The 18185-nt window shown below is 38.5% G+C and overlaps 1 protein-coding gene across 1 annotated transcript; it reads left to right on the top strand.

Annotated features, from left to right (window-relative positions):
- The first annotated feature begins 483 nt into the window (after window positions 1-483).
- On the top strand, window positions 484-11098 carry LOC122672903 (mitochondrial import receptor subunit TOM20-like). The gene is made up of 6 exons (XM_043870409.1): window positions 484-592; window positions 943-1021; window positions 1150-1319; window positions 1425-1472; window positions 2689-2775; window positions 10726-11098. Exons 1-6 carry the CDS (start codon window positions 494-496, stop codon window positions 10849-10851), a joined length of 609 nt encoding a protein of 202 aa, XP_043726344.1. The 5' UTR covers window positions 484-493; the 3' UTR covers window positions 10852-11098.
- Window positions 11099-18185: the final 7087 nt, after the last annotated feature.

The following is an 18185-nucleotide window of genomic DNA, read 5'->3' as shown; positions in this document are numbered from 1 at the left end:
ACCTAATGGTCACGGGTTTGAATAAAAAATTAGCATTTTTATAAAGCAGGGGTAAGATTTCATACATTATGATTCTCTCATGACCCTATAGTGGCCGGAGCCTCGTGCATTTTTTTTTTTTTTTAATACATACCATGAGAAATTCAATTTTACACGAAAAATTACCTTTCCCACCCTTTTACATGAAAACAAACGGAACCACATTATTTATAAATTATAACAACTCCAAAAGAATTTAGAGACTTCCAAAGAACTAGGGACTGGATGAAAACGTCAACAAAACAGGAGGACACGTATCCGCAAAAAGCTCTCAACTTGGTTTGACATCTGATACATAGTATAAACCGCCTTCCCGAAACGTTTTTTTTAGTTTTTTCTTCGTTTTGTTTCATAAGCCGTCGCGACAGGTAGTGAGCGGCAAGCCCTAGCGAGAGCGAGAGCGAGGGCGAGGGACTTGAAGGAGGTTTGCAATAGTTCCGATCAGTCTGTAGGAATGGAGATGCCCCAGAATGATTTCGATCGCCTTTTGTTTTTTGAGCATGCCAGGAAGACTGCAGAGGCAAACTATGCTAGGGACCCGGTTGACGCAGAAGTTTGTATCTCCTACTCTTATCTATTCGTTTGTGTTTGCTTGTTCACTTTCTAGGGGTTCGACATCTTATTAATCAAACACTTTTTCATGTATTCATTTGCCCAAATTTCTCTACTAGAGATTGCGATGTAGTTAAACAATGAAAAGCTGCTCTGTTGATTTTACTTCTATCTCAAAAAAACATCAGGGATGGGGGAAATCTCTCTTGAATTTGTTTATTGTTTAAAGTTTGCGTTTTGCTTCATAAAAAGTTGTCTGTTTGTATTGTATATTGGTCTATCTATAATGCACTGGAATTTTTTTTCTTCATTGCTGCAAACCTTATCGATTTCTGGCTTGATTTGATGCAGAACCTCACGAGGTGGGGAGGAGCGCTTCTTGAGTTGTCCCAGTTCCAAAGTATCACCGAGTCAAAGATGATGATAAACGGTATTATTTCGCATCATGTTCGGATTTTCAATCGGACACAGCTCATATTGATTATCTGTATATAAAATTAAAGTTTTAATGTGTTTATGCTTAATTGTATTCCATGGCACTGTTTTCTATTCTCGCAGACGCAATTTCGAAGTTGGAGGAGGCTTTGGTAGTTGATCCAAAGAGGCACGACACACTCTGGTGCTTAGGAAATGCACACACTTCCCATGCTTTTCTGACTCCTGAGCATGATGATGCGAAGATATCATTTGATAAGGCATCTCAGTTTTTCCAGCAAGCAGTGGATGAAGTACTTGCTCTATTTTATGTCTTGCTATTTCTGGGTCAATTTTCCGTACTGTGTTGTTCTTGTTCACGCATTAGAGATGATTCAGTAACGTTTTCTCTCTTGTAGGATCCAGGGAACGAGCTTTATCTCAAGTCTTTAGAAGTGACCGCCAAGGTATGCCACTGATCTTATTGTGGTTTTGGTAAACTGTTCTAATTGATTATTTTGAGTTGTGCCATGTATGCTTACGCACTCTCATTCCACTCACTCCAACACCAGTCTTAAATCTTAGCGTTCCACCATTCTTGTGCCTCTCTCTCTCTCTCTCTCTCGTCTCTACGCAGTCCATACGTAGTGTCTTGAGCTCACTTGGAACCTCCTGTTGGTTGATATTTTTGGAAAATTCTAAATCTCAGGATAAAGATCTTACTTGCTTCTTCTTCCCTATTTAAGAATGTTTGTGGGGATAGTGGTCCCATACTCCCATTTGGAGTTGTTGCTTTACAAGGTTGCATTATCTGGAACATTTCCTGTACGAACATAGGAGCATGTTGAGATGTTGCTAGAATGATTGAGCCCTTCCCAGTTAAGTTGTTTTCTGATGGGAGCATTGTGACCACCAGAAACTGTTCCAGGGATGTTACCAAACAGCTGGAATAATATTCTAGCGAAATGAATGTGGGGATTTTCCATTGGGAACATTAGTCTTACGTCATGAAGGTGATGAGGTGTGAGCCTGGTTTGCCTGGTAAGGTTGCAATTTTAAGCCTTATAGTTGACATAGCCTGCTATATTTATGTTCTTGTGTTCAATCCTAGTGTGCTCTCTCCCTTTCTTTCTCTCCTCTGTCTGAGATGCACAAAGTACACGAACACAACAGACATACATGGGTTTCTGGTCGTTCGAGCTATTGTTGGGTTGGAATTTCTTTTGGCTCCGTTTAGTTGGAAGATAAGTGAAGGGAAGCAAAATGAAATTAAAACTAAAATAAAATGGTAACTTTTCTACTTGTTACTGACAAATACTCTGTGACAATTCAACCACAAACGTAATCGAGGAAGTAAATTTTACTTCACATTTGAACCCAATTCCTTGGTTTTGAATATTGAAATTTAATAGGGCGGAGGAATCTATTTGAAATTTCCAGTTGTCATATTTGTTAAGACTTCAAGTTATATAATCATGATTGCAGAAGTTTCCACGTTCTTTTTCAATTTAATTTCACTTCCCTTCATTTCCCTCTTGTAGACAGAGTCTTCCGAGTCTTTATGCTTATTCAGTTTTGTTAGTTTTTATTGACTAATTGTTTTTGCATGATAAAGCTAGCCTCCTATATATTCTTTGTTTCATTTATTTGAATTAATGGTCAATATTTGCCTTGTTGCTTTAGGCCCCAGAATTGCATATGGAGATCCATAAGCATGGGCTTAGTCAGCAGGCTTTGGGGGGAGGGTCTTCGACTTCTTCAAATGTGAAGGTACATACTCTGGACTAATCCTTTTGCCAGGTTGATATGTTATTCATTTCCTATGATAAGGTTTCCTTGTCACTTGTTATTAACTCTGAGCCTCTGATATTATTCAGATTTGTGGTGAGAAATACACTGATATAAACAGACATGCATAACTATGAGATTTTTTCCTGAAATTTTTTTCTTTGATGATCATTTTGACTATCCTCGCAGAGTTACTAAACTTGCTTGTGCTTCTCTCTTTATACCTTTCCATAATTTCTTCCCCTGTTAGATATTAAAAATAACATCAAATGGTATAATGTTTTTTTTTTTTTCTTTTTTTTCTTTTTGACAGATCTTGCTTGGTTTCTTTCATGATGGTTTTACCTTCTTCCTCCCTTACAATAATTTTTCTTTTTTTTGTGTGTGTGTGTGCGGGGGGGGGGGGGGATAAGTTTCCCTCTCTTGCACATTATATTGAATGAAAGATGATTTTATTGCTATGTTGTGATTGGATTGTCCCTGAAAAAATCTTAGAGATGGCAAGAAATGACTACTTGCTGGGAGGATGTTTGGCCTGTGATTAAGCGAACTGGTGAAGGGCTTTTGGTTTTATCCTTTAGGTGTCAATCTGGTGCAGTGTGGATGACCATTCTTTTTCAATGGCAGACAGACCAGGGAACAGCTTAAGGCTATAAAGAATGTCATTTGAATAGCCTTATCTGCAGAAAGGCTGTAGGCAGAAAATCTGAACTTCAAAACTGAGATAAAAGGCATGCAAAATGATGGTTTTTAAGAGAGAGAGAGAGAGGGGGGGGGAACTTTTATATAATTCACGGTAATTGGCTTTGTGTATTCTTGAGGGAGTAATATGATTTGGTACAATTTTTATATATGGCTTTTGAATTGGAATCTTGTCCTGTGTTTTTTATTTTAGCATTTTTCTCTTGTATACAAAAGCCTATGTAGATGGCATTAGTTCACTTGTCTTCTCTCTGGGGCTTTGTGTTTTTTAATTAATAACAACCTTAACTTATTCAAATTGGCAACTTGTCATGCTTGAGTGGCTGATTGCTACAAAATTTAATGACAGACTGTGGAGAACTCAATTTCTTGCTCACCTATTTTGTTATACAAAGCATAATTAAACCCATTTTGTATACCTATGTCTGCCAGAAGTGTAGGTAATAAGTGTCACGGGGACTGCAATGTTCTCTGGCTTCACTTGTCGTGTCTTACTTTTGCCACATGTTTCGGGAATTGTGCCAATGTCTGATCCTCAATTCTCAACCGGAACTTCTGAATCATGGTCCTAGTAGTGTCATTCTGTTATCCGCCTTTAGGTCTCTCAATTCAATGACCATTGATCCCAATGGTATCTCGTGTGCTAAATCTGATAATTGAGCCAATGGGTAGGATCCTGCTAAAGCTAATTACTTCCAAGGTTCCTTTATGGCTAGGATCAATATAACAATAGTTTTCTATTGTAGGCTATTTCCAATATGCATGGTTGTTTGGAATATAAGGAATTTGGGTGATGTGGATTGGAAGAATGTGAAAACTTGAGAATTCTATCAGAAGAAAAGTAGTATGGAACACAAAAATCCTATGCTTGCTTCCATGGTCTTGAGTCACTTTCTGAATCTCTTTTTTCTGAGTTTGGGTTATTCCATCTGAAGTATGGTATCATGCTGTGTTTTATGCTAGTACTCCCTTGGGCAAGAGTTGTAGATCTTTTGGAAAAGGGATCTGATTGCATATCTCAATTAACTGGGAGGAGCAACTCAAAGCTCTGCCAGATACTGGAAAATCTATTATGCTGGTGAAAGATATCATACATTCAGGGCGACTCTTTGGTTATTTTTGCATATCTCAATTACGTCAGTGTTGACTCCATTATGAGACCTTGGCAGGAGATTGTAGACTTGTCTGCATAGTTATCAAGGCGGAAAGGTGACCATGGTGTTTTAGAGTGTCAAAAAGCTAGGCGATAACGCCATGGCAGCAAGGCGCCCGCCTAGGCGTCGCCTTGATAACTATGCTTGTCTGCTCCCATGGTCCTGGTGGCCACTAGATTTTTTCTCCTCTATGGTGAACACAGACAAGTTTAACTTTGATAAATGTTGGAGGGGGAAAACTGGGCAGGGGATTGGTGGTCTATCAAGACATAAGATCGGTTTTCAAGCGGGTCATATGGTGCTATTTTGATCGAATAGGTGTAGGTCATCCATTTGTAGCCGTGTAATTCACCAATCTAAGTGGTCTTGGATTGCAACTCTGTTAGATTCAAATGGTTATTGGTTAAGGGTGGAATTGTCTTTGATTGGATCAGAGGAGGTTGTAATGGTTCTTAGAGAATGTCTCATCTGATTTAAGGATGGTGTCTGCTTTGTACAAAGGGATTCCAAGTACTCTTTCATCTTCAATAGAAGTTCACTTTTAATGATGGACAAAAGGTCATAATTTTATGGAAATATATATTGTGCCTCTGTAGCTAGAACTGCGTAAACCTGGACTACTATATACCATGGTTTTGCTTCGACTTCAATAAAATTTTGTAGTAGAAACAATGCAGACATCGTCTGTTTCTTGTATTCTTTTTATTGTCATTTTTTTTTACTCTGCATTTTGGTACATGGCTCCAAAACACTCATCCAAACTTCCTGAAACATTTACTGATAAATTTTATTATTATTTTTCTTCTTTCATTGAGGCCCTTACGTTGTAGCCTTAACCATGGTAATAAATCTCGTTTCATTTCGGTGTTTTGGTCTGACCGAAATTTCCGAGATACCGAAATTTCGTCCGAAATATGGTATTTTTCTGTGGGTGTAAAATGCCAAAAATGACCGAGATTTCCGAAATTTTAAAAACGAGATTACCGAAATTACCGAGATTTCCGAAATTTCCGAAACGAGATGACCGAAATTTCCGAAATATTCGAAATATTCCATTTTTTCATATTGGACTTGCGTTTCGTTTCGAACAGGTCGAGATACTCGAAATATTCGATATCTCGACCGAAATTTCACGAGTTTTAGTACTATGGCCTTAACATCAATCCCTCTGCCATCTGAAATTTAAAAGGGTTAAATGATTACTTGGATTGGCCCCTCCCTTTACCTCTGTACATAAAGGGATCTTGACAAGTGAAAACAACATTAAGCTGTTCTCACGCTTAGAAACCAGCCATATCACCACATTAGCCTTCTGAAGGTGTCAGCTGGATCCGGTGGGATCCCAATCCTTCAATGTGCGTCCTTGAAATGGCTTTATCGTATTGGTGCATAATTATCGTGGATACAAGGTGGTGATAGGGACTGGGGTCTTTCCTAACAGGTGAATGCATGGGTGAGAGAGGAACCTCCTTTTTCTATAGACTTTCTATTTTTTAGTTGCTTGATGCTTGTGGTGATACAGAAGGCAATGGCTCTTCTACTATGCTCAATTTAATACTATTGAACCTTATGCCCTTGCTTGTTTTTGGAGCCTCTTCCCTTTGCTTGGCAGTTAGGTATCCAAATGGTAAATGTTTCACAAAGATCAAGGGACTACTAGAAAATGACCCTTAACCTCCTCTTGGGGATTCCCCTCTGGCATAAGATGGATCCATGGAAGCAACAAGAGAGATCAAATAGAGTACATTCCTACAGCACGTGGAATTTCCCCCCCCCCCCCCCCGGCGCTCTTCTTTGTATCTGAAATGCTCACCAAACTTTATTGGTAAGAGATGGATGCTTTTGACAGAAGCTGATTGCATCAACAACAACTCAGCCTTATCCCAACTAAATGGGGTTGGCTATATGAATCCTTGCCCTCCAATCAGCTCTATTCGAGGTCATACTTGAGACAAGGCCTAAATTATGTGTGTCTTTCCTCACCACTTCTCCTAGGATCATTTTAGGTCTTCTCCTAGATCTTTTTAGTTTCTTCAATCTGGATCAAATCACTCCTTCGTATTGGAGCATCCCAAGGCCTTTGTTAAACATGGGCATGCCATAAAAGTAGTATAATAAAGATTCTCCCTTTCTAGGGTGGACATGGGAGTCTCCTGGTTTGTTTCTACTTTATTTCTTTTCCTGATCTGATCATGATTAGAACCCAGGCTTTCTTAGACTGATCATATGTTGGGGACGAATGCGCAACCATGAGGAAGAAACCAAGCGAACAATGACACACAACATGAGGAATTTAATGTGGTTTAGCACAAATGCCTACATCCACCCGAGAGAACCTAAGATTTTTAGGCCAGGAAAAATCTCTACACCGCTCTCCACCTTATAAAGTGGTCTCCCTTTTTTGTGTTAGCGTTTTCCACATAGAGACAATATATAGGAAATCCCTTAAAAACCCTAACCCCCACACTATTACAATTTTACCCCTGTTCATGTAATGAACCCAAGCATATACAAGTGTAATGATAATTATGTGGACCATTACAAAATACAAGACATAAAATCCAACAATCTCTACCTTGGCTTGGATTCTGCAAGCCACCCTAAAGAAGACTAGTGTTTTTTTTTTGGGTGAATAAAAATTTCATTACCAAAAGAGAGGAGAAAGAAAAATACAGAGGGCCCCAAAGGGGGAAACCAACCAGCCTAAACGGAAGCCGGAGGAACCAAGGAAACATTAGAGAGACCCCAGGAATGAACAATGGTCCTATTCCTCGGGGTGTCAATACAAGAAGAAGGGGGGATAGAAGATAACTTTGCTTTAATTTCAAAGAAAATGGAATCCCAAATCTTCTGGAAAGGCCGAGAGTTGGAGGTCCATTTTCTCAAATTGCGCTCCATCCAAATATGATTGAGAGTAGCACAGAACGCCAGCTTCCCAACCAAGTCACAAGCAGAGGAGCCCGCAAAAGTCATATCAATCCAAATCCATTCTCTAGAGAAGAAGAAGACTAGTATTGATGTCGAGATAATGTAAACTCCGTCATTGTCTCTTCTTGATCGCCACACCCAAAGCGGCATGGCTCACACTCCCACCCGAGGTCTCCTGTACAGCTCACCACCACCACATGATATGACGTGGCTCCACCTATCCTACTGCTACAACCTGCTTTAAGAGATACTCCCACTCATTAAATCCAAAGCAAAAGCACCCGCTTCTTTCCAGAGCTTTGTGTTGGTGGTGCAGTCATCTTCAAGAGCTCGATATTTTGGTCATTCGTGGTCCGTTTAGGCTGATTTTTGGACAGCAGATTCACAAGACATAGTTCTTCATTCCAGAACCTTTTTTGTTGCCCCTGTTTTGATAAGATCTTTTCAACTTTCGGCAAAACTTCTTGGTATGACCTTTTAGACCACAATGGTAGCATTCAACATTTGCAAACTTGTTAGATTTTCCTCTGCTCTTATCTCTATTTTTCGGACCTCAACTTTTACTCCCCCTTTTCTCGGTGACCAAAGCATCTGATTGTGAAGAGGAATTATTTGAGTTTCTTCTCATCTTTTCATTTCATTCATAACATTATTTTTGGCTAAATCCATGGAGATTATACCATCTAGAGCTAAGTTTGATATTGAAGTTCTAAACGTCTCCCATGAGTCCGGTAAAGTATCAAGAAACCATAATCCCTGTATTTTTTCATCAAACTTGATACCTTTTGTAGTCAGCTGATTAACGACTCCTTGAAATGAGTTCAAGTGATCTATCATTGGGGTTTCATCTTGGTATTTCAAAGCCATCATTTGTTTGATAAAAAATACTTTATTATTTCCATTCTTTCGAGCATACAATTGCTCAAATTTGGACCATAAAGTGTGTGCGCGGGTCTCTCCACTAATATGGTTCAACACATTAGCATCCACCCACTGTCTAATGTACCCACACTTGCTAATGAAATATATTCCATTCCTCATCGGTTTTATTAGCGGGTTTCTCAGTAGCAAAAACCGGTAGATAATAAGCTTTCACATAAAGAAGGTCCTCCATTTTTCCTTTCCAAACATGATAGTTTGAACCATTTAAATTAACCATTCTACTTGTATTAGTTTCCATTGTTCAGCCCAGACAAATAATTTAGCACTCAACCTTGCTCTGATACCACTTTAATGGGGAGAAGGACAAACTGAGATATGCTTGGTTAACAAGCACCACGGAACAAAAAGAATTCTTCCCCTCTTGGGTGAACCTAATAGGAAGCAATCAAGTAGAAATAGATGAAGCAATATGTCAAACACAATGATGGTAATAATCAAGCTCCCAATTCAGCAACTAATGCATCACAAACATACACACACATGAACGCCATCAATTTTTAACGTGGAAAACCTCAATACGAGGAGTAAAAACCACGGGACCGTAGTCCATCAAATTTACTGTCTCCAAATAATGGGAATACACAAGAGTCTTCTGTAATCAAAATTAGTGCATACAACCATTCCTCACATCAAGAACAACATATTCTGGGCATGAATCATCAACAAGATGAACTCCATAAGAGGAATGAAAGAAAATGAAAAGATCTCACCAAAACAGGGGCAACAAAAACGGTTCTGGAACACTGAGTTAGAGGACTTCAACCAACAATCACACTGTTCAGAATGAAGAACTATGTCTTACGCATCTACTGTCCAAAAATCAGCTCAAACGGACCACGAATGACCATCCGATCAAGCTCTTGAAGATGACTGCGCAGAGCCTCAATACCCTGAAAAAACTGTTCATTTCCCCTCTCTTCTTCTTTTCTTTTCTCACGGCCAGCAACTCTCTTCTTTTCTCAATGAGACCAAAAATGAGGAAACCCCTCATTAAACAAGTCTCTTGACAAAAATGCCCTTCGTATGGGCTTAGCACAAATGGGCTTCACCCAAAAAAAAGGTGAGCTATGGGCCATCCTCCACATGGAGGGAAACTCAACCCAACAAATCATCCATCCCCGCATTATAACCGTGGCCCCTATTGAAACCCTTAGAACTTTACCTTAGCTGTACATTTGAAACCTCTCGGATCTAGTATCCCAGTGAAATCAGATTCTTCCTTAGATTTGGCACATGCCTCACCTCAGTCAAAGTTTGCACAATCCCATCAAACATGCGAATCTGCCTGGCAATCTGTTACACCAAAATATAGCTACCTTGGCTGAAGAGGTCTCTGTATTTTTTCAGTAGGGTTGAGAATGGGTTCTCATTTCGTAAAGCCATTATGTGTTGGTATGGGTAATGTTGCTACCTTGGCTGAAGAGGTCTCTTTATTTTTTCAGTAGGGGTGAGAATGGTTTCTCATTTCCTAAAGCCATTATGTGTTGGTATGGGTAATGGCTGAAGAGGTCTCTGTATTTTTTTAGTAAGGGTGAGAATGAGTTCTCATTTCGTAAAGCCATTGTGTTGGTCTGGGTCTTGTTTAAGAGGGATTAGGATATGGTTGGAGTAGGGTTTGTCGGTGAAACAGCTCTGCTGCCATTGCAATCTCTGAAGACTTGTTTGTTTTTGTAACCTATGCTGCTGTTTGAGAACCAATCATCCATCATTATCTTCCTCCTCTTTGGTGAAAACGTAGTAATTTTTTTAAGGCAAAAATTGGCGCCATGGATGTGTTTCTAGGCTTAACATATTCCAACTGGTTTTGCCACGTGGCCCTGTGGCATTTGTCAACCTTATGGTGGGTAGGGTCTCATTGATTAGCCACGTGTCAAATTTTCCAGTGAAATTCATTCATATGGTCAAATTATATTAATTATTCTTTTTTATTTTGGATGACTCTGAATTTTGGCTCATATCTTTGACTTCTAAGCCTTATTACTTGGATTCGGCTGAAATTTTATAGTTAGATAGGGGTTGGATCTTGTGCACCAAATTTGATAACCAGGACTTTGCCGCATGACAAATATTAAGTAGGACATGTTGCTAGGTTTAACAATACATCCCTGCCGCTACCACTGTCCCTTCTTAAAATCTTCCAAGTCTCATCATTTTGCACTTGGTTTCTGGTTTAGCTGAAGTGCAAGCATCTATTCTTTTGTTTCAGGGATCAAAGAAGAAGAAAAGCACTGACCTCAAGTATGACATTTTTGGATGGGTAATTCTCGCAGTTGGCATTGTCGTGTGGGTGGGAATGGCGAAGTCTCATGTTCCTCCACCACCTCCAAGATAAGAACATTAAACATTTGAGCCATCCTCGGGGTAAGATGGCTGTGTTTGAATTTGCAAGGTTCGACTTCACCAGATGTTTCTCGAGTTGACGTATGTAGAAATAGAGCAATGCATGTGGCCAATATACATATGTTGATTTTGTTCAAGTATTGTTATACCAGTTTCTCAGCTCATTGACTAAGAAGGGCAATATCTTCTACATCAAGTTCTAACTCTCTCTATGATTTCTAGTTGAGAGCCATTCTTGCCATATGTAGTTAATCCTTTTTTTATTAATGCTGTGTGAATTGGGAAGCATCCTACCGGTTTAGTTCCTGGGACTGTCATAGTTGGAATTGAAATGATTTTAAAACAAAACAAAATGAAATCTTTGTAATTTTTACTTATTGTGGTTGGGTAACTTATTACAGTATATTTCAAATCTGATTTATAAATCTTATTTTACTTTCTGTAACTAACTACAGAGCACTTCAAATCTGATTTATAATTTTTTTCTTCCAATTTCGGGACCTAATTCTTGGATTTGAAAAGATTATGAGAAGAATTTTAAGTAGATAACCCAATTATGGGTGCAAGAGTTTTCTTTTTCCCTTTTAAAATCAAAATCATTTTCTTCTCTTTTAGTTGCAACCATATGGAGCCTAAAGGAAATTTTTTTCCCTTTTAAAATCACATTTGGTTGTGAAGATTTTTACCCTTTTATTTATTTATTTAGTTTTGTGGTGGGGGTTGGGGTGGTGTGGGAGGGAGGGGGGGGGGGGGAAAGAGGTGGGGAGGGATATTTAATTTGGAAATGGGATTTCTAAACGAATTCCGTTCTGAATAGGCCAGAAACGGTCAGATTTTTACTGTACCTTAGAAATGGAGTGTGAATCCGTACCAGAATGAGAGGAATTGAAATTTGTTGATACTTATCTAATTTTTTTATTTGAAAGTGGGTGGGGATAAAGATTTTGGGCTGATGTTCTCTGTGTCGCAGCGCAGTCTGTGCCCAGACACATGGGCCTGTCATTCAGGGGGGCAGGGTGATCATTTTACCCACCCTCATGTGTTTGGGCGCAGCCTGTGCCCCCAGCATAGAGAACATTTGGCCAAAGATTTTTCATTCAATTGGATGATCATCTAATTTATCTGCATTATCCAATTGCATAAACATCAATTGAAATCTCTAAGGGAGTAAAACAGAAAAATGGCGATGGATGCCTGGTCTTCTCTTTTGTTGTGGTTCTGCTGCGAGCTTCGACTAGATTTCTTATATAGTTCACCATTGCTGCTCTATATTTCATAAATAATGTTCATCTCGTCAAGAGAGAAATTTGACAAAAAATGTTCAGTTGCAAGGAACGTTACAGAGTTTCACAGCACAATATATTATTTTTGTTTTTTTTTAAATGAGACTTGAAAAAAAAATAGAGAAACTGTAGTGACCACTCTGAATACTGATTGGGTAGGGGGCTTCAATAGGGATAAGAGTGAGGCTCAAAGCTATTCTAGGAAAACATATAATGAATTTCTAGTCCGTTCTTGGCAATGTGTGTGTGGACTCTGGATGGAAAAGAGTGAAAATGCCAGATGCATCATATACTGCCTCTTTTGTTATTTCTTAGTACTGGAATTTTGAGACGTAGCTTTGAGTATATGGTTTTACGGTATATATGTGGAGCTTTTGCCTTTCTTTCCCTTGTAGTCCCACTGTTTCAAAAATCGGAAATTCAGATGGGAACCGGCCGTCACTGATCTTGATTTTGGATGTTTCAGAGCCAGCTGATTCCAAGGTTTTTGGGACCTAATCGCTGGATTTTTAGATCCGATGGGCCAATTCTTGGGTTTTAGAGACCGATTCCTGCAATTTGATCCCCCATTCCTCAGAACATCATGTTTGCATATGACAATGTTTGATTAGACCTAAAGTCACCAACGATTAGAAGATGACATGGACAATGCATACACAGAGTTAGATGCTAACAACCGATGCATGAAGGAGAAACGCTCAGGAAGATGGTGAAACAGAGGAAGGGTCCTGGCTGGGGTGAAGTCTGAAGATCCAATCCACCTTTCCTTTCATCCATATTAATCCCTATTTCATTATTATTGTTCTAATCCTTATGCATACGATCAGGGTTTTATTGCATGATATCCGCACTGGTATCGATCACCGCCAATACTGATGCCGTATCAGGCTAGATAGGACCATTTTGCCTCTCAAAATACTGATATGGAGTTCTTTTGGACTATTTTGCCCTCCCCTGTACATACAATAGACTAGATGGTATCGATCATGCAGTATATCACATATGAATTACTACCATATGTTGGAAGCTACTGTTATCAGTACATCCATGAAGGCAAAATTTAAGTTCGCATTTTTCTTATGACTTTTAAAAAGAGTTCATTGGAGGAGGAAAAGGTTCCATGTAGCCGACCCAATTTAGTTGGGATGAGGCTGAGTTGAGTTGTATTGTTCTTTCTTTTTTCTGTGTTACTTCATTACTAGTTGTGTGGCCTTCTTATGTGTTTCCTTTTTATCTCATTGTTTCCACTGTACTTAGTACTTCTGCACTATATAGTACTGCATTTCCAAGTTGTAATGAAGCCTGCATTATAGTATACAAAGCTCATGTGTTGATCATGTAATTGGTATATTCTTCTTTCTTGGAAATAACCAAGGAGAATGTGACATGTTTAATTAATAAGTTGATCCTCAGCTGATGGCTTAATTCTAAGTGGTGCTATACAAAGTAATGTTCTATGACGTTTTAGTATATGGTGGACAAACCAATCACCCAGAATTAGGTCATTCAAGACAAGTAATCCTATGATTGAAGATTATGTGGAAAGCCCAGTTGCACATTTGATTGATCTCCTGCAAATAAATTTATGTTTTCTTTCTATTGTCTTCTGAGGCAGGTGCTTTCTTTTCTATAACATATTTTTTTATTTTTTTATTTTTGCTTGGAATTCCTATTCCAGATTGAATAGTTGGTTATCTGGTATCCACCTCATATCTAGCTTTTGACATATAGAATAGAAGAAATTGGAAACTACCCCAACCATTCAAAATTTAGTTTTATCTTACATTGTTCTGAGCTGTCTCTGGTGGGTTGCCCATATCTTCAATGATCATCTTTAAAAATCCCATTGGATCTGATCTTCTCACATTTGTTTAATTAACCAATATAGCATTTCCCTTAAAAGGGTTTATAGCTAATAAGCCACTTGGAGTCTAGGGACAGTGATCTTGGCTGAAGAGGTCTCTGAAGATTCAACTTTAGAGAAAGTTTTTATTGGGAATTACACCAAAATCTAGCTCTACTTTCATCTATTCTATGCAAAGGAAGTTTGGATGCTGTGTCAGTAGCTAACTTTCTTTCAATGGAATTGTCCACTTTGGCTAAGCTGTCTGTCGTGGAATTTTAAAAGGATATGTTCATGCGTGCCTTCAGGGGAGGATGCTGGAATCACTAGATGTTTTCTATATTGTACATAGAAACCCCACTTTCTAAACTTTTTCCTTTGTACATCGTTCTTTAAGTGATCCTTTAATCCCATTTCTGAATCTCTAATTGGTTGATCTATCATGAGAGAATGATATTTTCCTGTGGGAATGAGTTGGTGGAAAGGGCAGAGGTGTTTTAATTTATATGATGATCTGTACTAGATTCCATCCTCTCTTTTTTTTTTTTTTAATTTCAGGATAAAAAGATTTCTCAAGTGTTACTGTATGCTCATGCTCATGCTCTTATTAAAGCCACAATATGAATTTGCTGTTGGGTTTTGTTTACAGAAGTTAAAAGGAAACCAGTGCATGTACACGTTAGCTCTAAAATCTTATGTTTTCAAATTTCCTACTTTATGGGTGGGGTGGTAGGTTTTGTAGAGTTTCATAGAAGAAACCCATTTTGGAGTGGTAGGTTTTGTAGAGTTTCATAGAAGAAACCTATTGGACAGAGAGAGAGAGGTTTCTCAACCCATTGGAGTGGTAGGTTTTGTAGAATTTCATAGAAGAAACCCATTGGAGAGAGAGAGAGAGGTTTCTGAGTATCTGATAGTTTGCAAGGAAGATAAAAGAGACAAAGAGTGTGGTACGGTATTAATAGTGGGGTGAGATCATCAACCATTGAAGATGACGATGCACTACTTTTTTCCTTTTGTGGTGGAGGTGGAGGTGAAGAGGATGATTTGTTATTGGGTTTTTATTATAGAGAGATATTAGATTGATTTTTCTGTTTGATACCTTTTTGTTAATTATTTGTGTGGAAGTTTAAATTTGTGTCTGTGCAGCGTGCACTATTAATGGATCCATCCATCCAGTACTGTTTGTATGGAAGAAGATGGAACATGACTCAGTCCCTGTGGAAATTTCTTTGTTCTTTCTTTGTTGAGCCAGTGGGTTTCTGGGGAGCTACAGGATTACTTAAATCTCTGGTTCCCACACACACGGACTAATGAAAAAAATTAGATTTTTTTTTGGGGGGGGAGGGGGGGAGTAGAAACGATGTAGAAAAAAATGAAATCACAAAAAACAATTCATAATGTACACAAGGAATTACATTGTTCGACAAGGTTGTCTACATCCATGGTGATATGAGATCTATTTTGGAATTTGTTATGTACTTAATGGGGTTCAATCTAGTGTATGAGTGCTATATTGGGTCAGCTTAGTATGAATTAGGTTAAAGGGTTCCATCAATTTTGGAGCTTTTAGTTTATCGATCAAATACTTGACAGAATCAGCCCATAAATGCAATCAATGGAATACAAAACATTGTACCCTAAACAAGAAACCCGCTTCATACTAACCAATGGAAACTAGATCCTCCCTAGGTTAGGTTTTAGTTTAGCATTAATATCGATCAATGCTAATACCGATAGTCGATACGGATCAGTCATATCGGGCGGGTCAATTTTAATTGTATCGATCGATACGTATCAGTATCACATATTGATAGAGCCGATACATTACCAATACCTAAATTCATGAATCCTCCCTGCATGCCCACCTCATGGCCTATTAAGATGGAAAATTATCCTCTCAGGTTACTTGCGCGGTACAGTTCCCTAGTGCCTCTAATAATAGGGGGATGGACTCCACCCAGGCACTGTATTCGGGCAGGGGATAAAGTGATCATTTCCGCCCCCCTATGAGAGGAACCGCACGAACTGTACCAGGCAGAAACCTGAGAGGATAAAGATCCCTATTAAGGTCTATGATGGAGGATGAATAAACCTAATATCTATGATTAAAATGTAGATAAAAAAAATTCTTATTTAATATGAATTTTGTTGTTATTAATTTAATTATTAATGAGATATAACAAAAAAAAGATTCCATGTTCAAATCATGGATCGTATAATGAAATTTAAAAGAGGCAAAAGGTGTTTATGAAGATCTTTGTCAAGATATCTGATTCATTACCTATCTGTTTGGTTATCCCATTCCCATTAATTTTCTAATGTAAAGAAGATTAAATTCAATGTCGGTGGTTTTACTTCAATTCTTGATATGAGTCTTGACAATACAAAGATAAAAGTGGATTATCCAGTGGAGAATGGAAATGGAGCTGGAGCGCAAAACTTAAAAACATGGCTAATCGAAGTGACAAAAAGGCTAGGAGACTTGCATATATAAGCTATAAAAATGGTGGACCTTCAATCTAGGAAAGAATTGTTTTAGAGATCTTTGCAGATAATATTCCTTCTAATCAGATTTTTAAGATATCTGAATCATTGGAAAATATTTCACTCCTTTTAAAGATGCTTCAGTTAGTGAGAGATAAATGATTTGGTTTGGCCTATTATACCTAAAGAGAAATTGCCAAAACCGGGGTGCCATGAAAACGATTAGCTACGAAAATTTGTCTCAATTCCATTTCGTGATTGACGAAATCATGTATCCTGACAGCTACGAGCTCGTCACACTTAGAATGAATAAGCTTCTTCCTACCAAAGAAAAAGATGCCCTTTCTACAAGATCCAAGTTTTTTGAGCCACTTGGAGGAATTCTTAGACCTCAAAAGTCTCTTCTTCACATGCTAAATTTCAAATCAATCCGAATTTTCAAGTGGCACCCAAAAAAAAAAAAAAAAAATTCTATGAGCGAGTCATGGCATAAGATGGAAGGATAGTGAATCGGGCGATTTGGATTTCTAGATGATCCTATAGGATTTCTAGTGTTACGACACATTTTAGCCGATTTTGACTAATTCCTAATTGATATGGATCGAAATTTGCCAAGACCGAATTTAGATCCCAATTCCATTTTTTAAATTTTACAGGAGGATAAATGATTGAATTTTTAAGGCTAAAATTTAACATGTGTTGAATTCTAACCATTCTCTCGAAATCTAACAGTCAAATTTGCACCATTACTCTTAATTTGACAAAACTAGTAATGCTTTTATCAAAAAAAGACAAAACTAGTAATGCCAATTAAGGAGATTTTTTCAACAAGCGTGGAAGGAAATTAGTTCTTTGTAAACTGACTTGATGACCCAACAAGAAGATATTGAATCAGTCTAGAAGCTTTTTGGTTCTGTACACCATTTAATCATGGGTGAACTAAGAAGTTTTAACTTTCTTTTAATATTCTCTTATTTTATTTCCATATTTTATTTAATATCGTGGTAGAAAAAGGTTTTCAAGAAGATGAAAATTATTTAATACAGTATTTATGTAAAATGAGAGGAAAAAAATGTTATATTAAAAGGCAAATACAACTTGAATGGAAACTGAATTGATTGCCCATTGTGTTAGCAGTTTCAAGCATCATCATCATATTGGCTGATATGTATTTGGTATCCGATTATGATACTTGACCGTAGGGCTGTCAATAATACCCGGCTGGCCCGAACCCGCCCGAACCCGCCCCGAGCCCGGCCCGAACCCGACTGATCGCCAGCCCGAAGGGCGGGTCGGGTTGAGATTTTGGCTGACCCTGGCGGTCGGGTCGGGTCGGGCTCAAGGTGGCGGGCCTAGCCCGCCCGGCCCCGACCCGACTGAATTCTTTATAAGCCTTTATATGGCTGAAAATACCAAATTTTCAGGGTCGTGGGCTTGTTTTGGTTTCTCGAAGCCATTTTGAAGCAAAAAAGATTGTAAATGGAGCTACTAGCAGGAGATCACAATCGTTGCTTTCACGAACGGAAAAACATATGCCTGAAGCGACGGAGACAGAGGAACGATCGAGAATGAGAGGCGAGGAATCGAACAATTCAGATTGAAATCTAAAAGGAGAACAAAAAAGTTTTAAAATTCACGCAGTCTTCTTTTCTCTCGCTCTCTCGCTCTCTCGAGTCTTCTCGTTGCACTCGTTGTCCGGCTTTTACTTTTCTTTCT

This window comes from Telopea speciosissima, chromosome 8 (genome assembly GCF_018873765.1).
Source record: "Telopea speciosissima isolate NSW1024214 ecotype Mountain lineage chromosome 8, Tspe_v1, whole genome shotgun sequence".
Classification (NCBI taxonomy): Eukaryota; Viridiplantae; Streptophyta; class Magnoliopsida; order Proteales; family Proteaceae; genus Telopea; species Telopea speciosissima.
This window is presented reverse-complemented; position numbering and strand designations above follow the sequence as displayed.

Bases quoted from the DNA above. Each gene is read 5' to 3' on its own strand.
- LOC122672903 (XM_043870409.1), top strand. From the start codon at position 494: ATGGAGATGCCCCAGAATGATTTCGATCGCCTTTTGTTTTTTGAGCAT. The intron at 1,320-1,424 runs GTACTTGCTCTA...TCTCTCTTGTAG, and splicing joins TCCAGCAAGCAGTGGATGAA to GATCCAGGGAACGAGCTTTA. The intron at 2,776-10,725 runs GTACATACTCTG...CTTTTGTTTCAG, and splicing joins CGACTTCTTCAAATGTGAAG to GGATCAAAGAAGAAGAAAAG.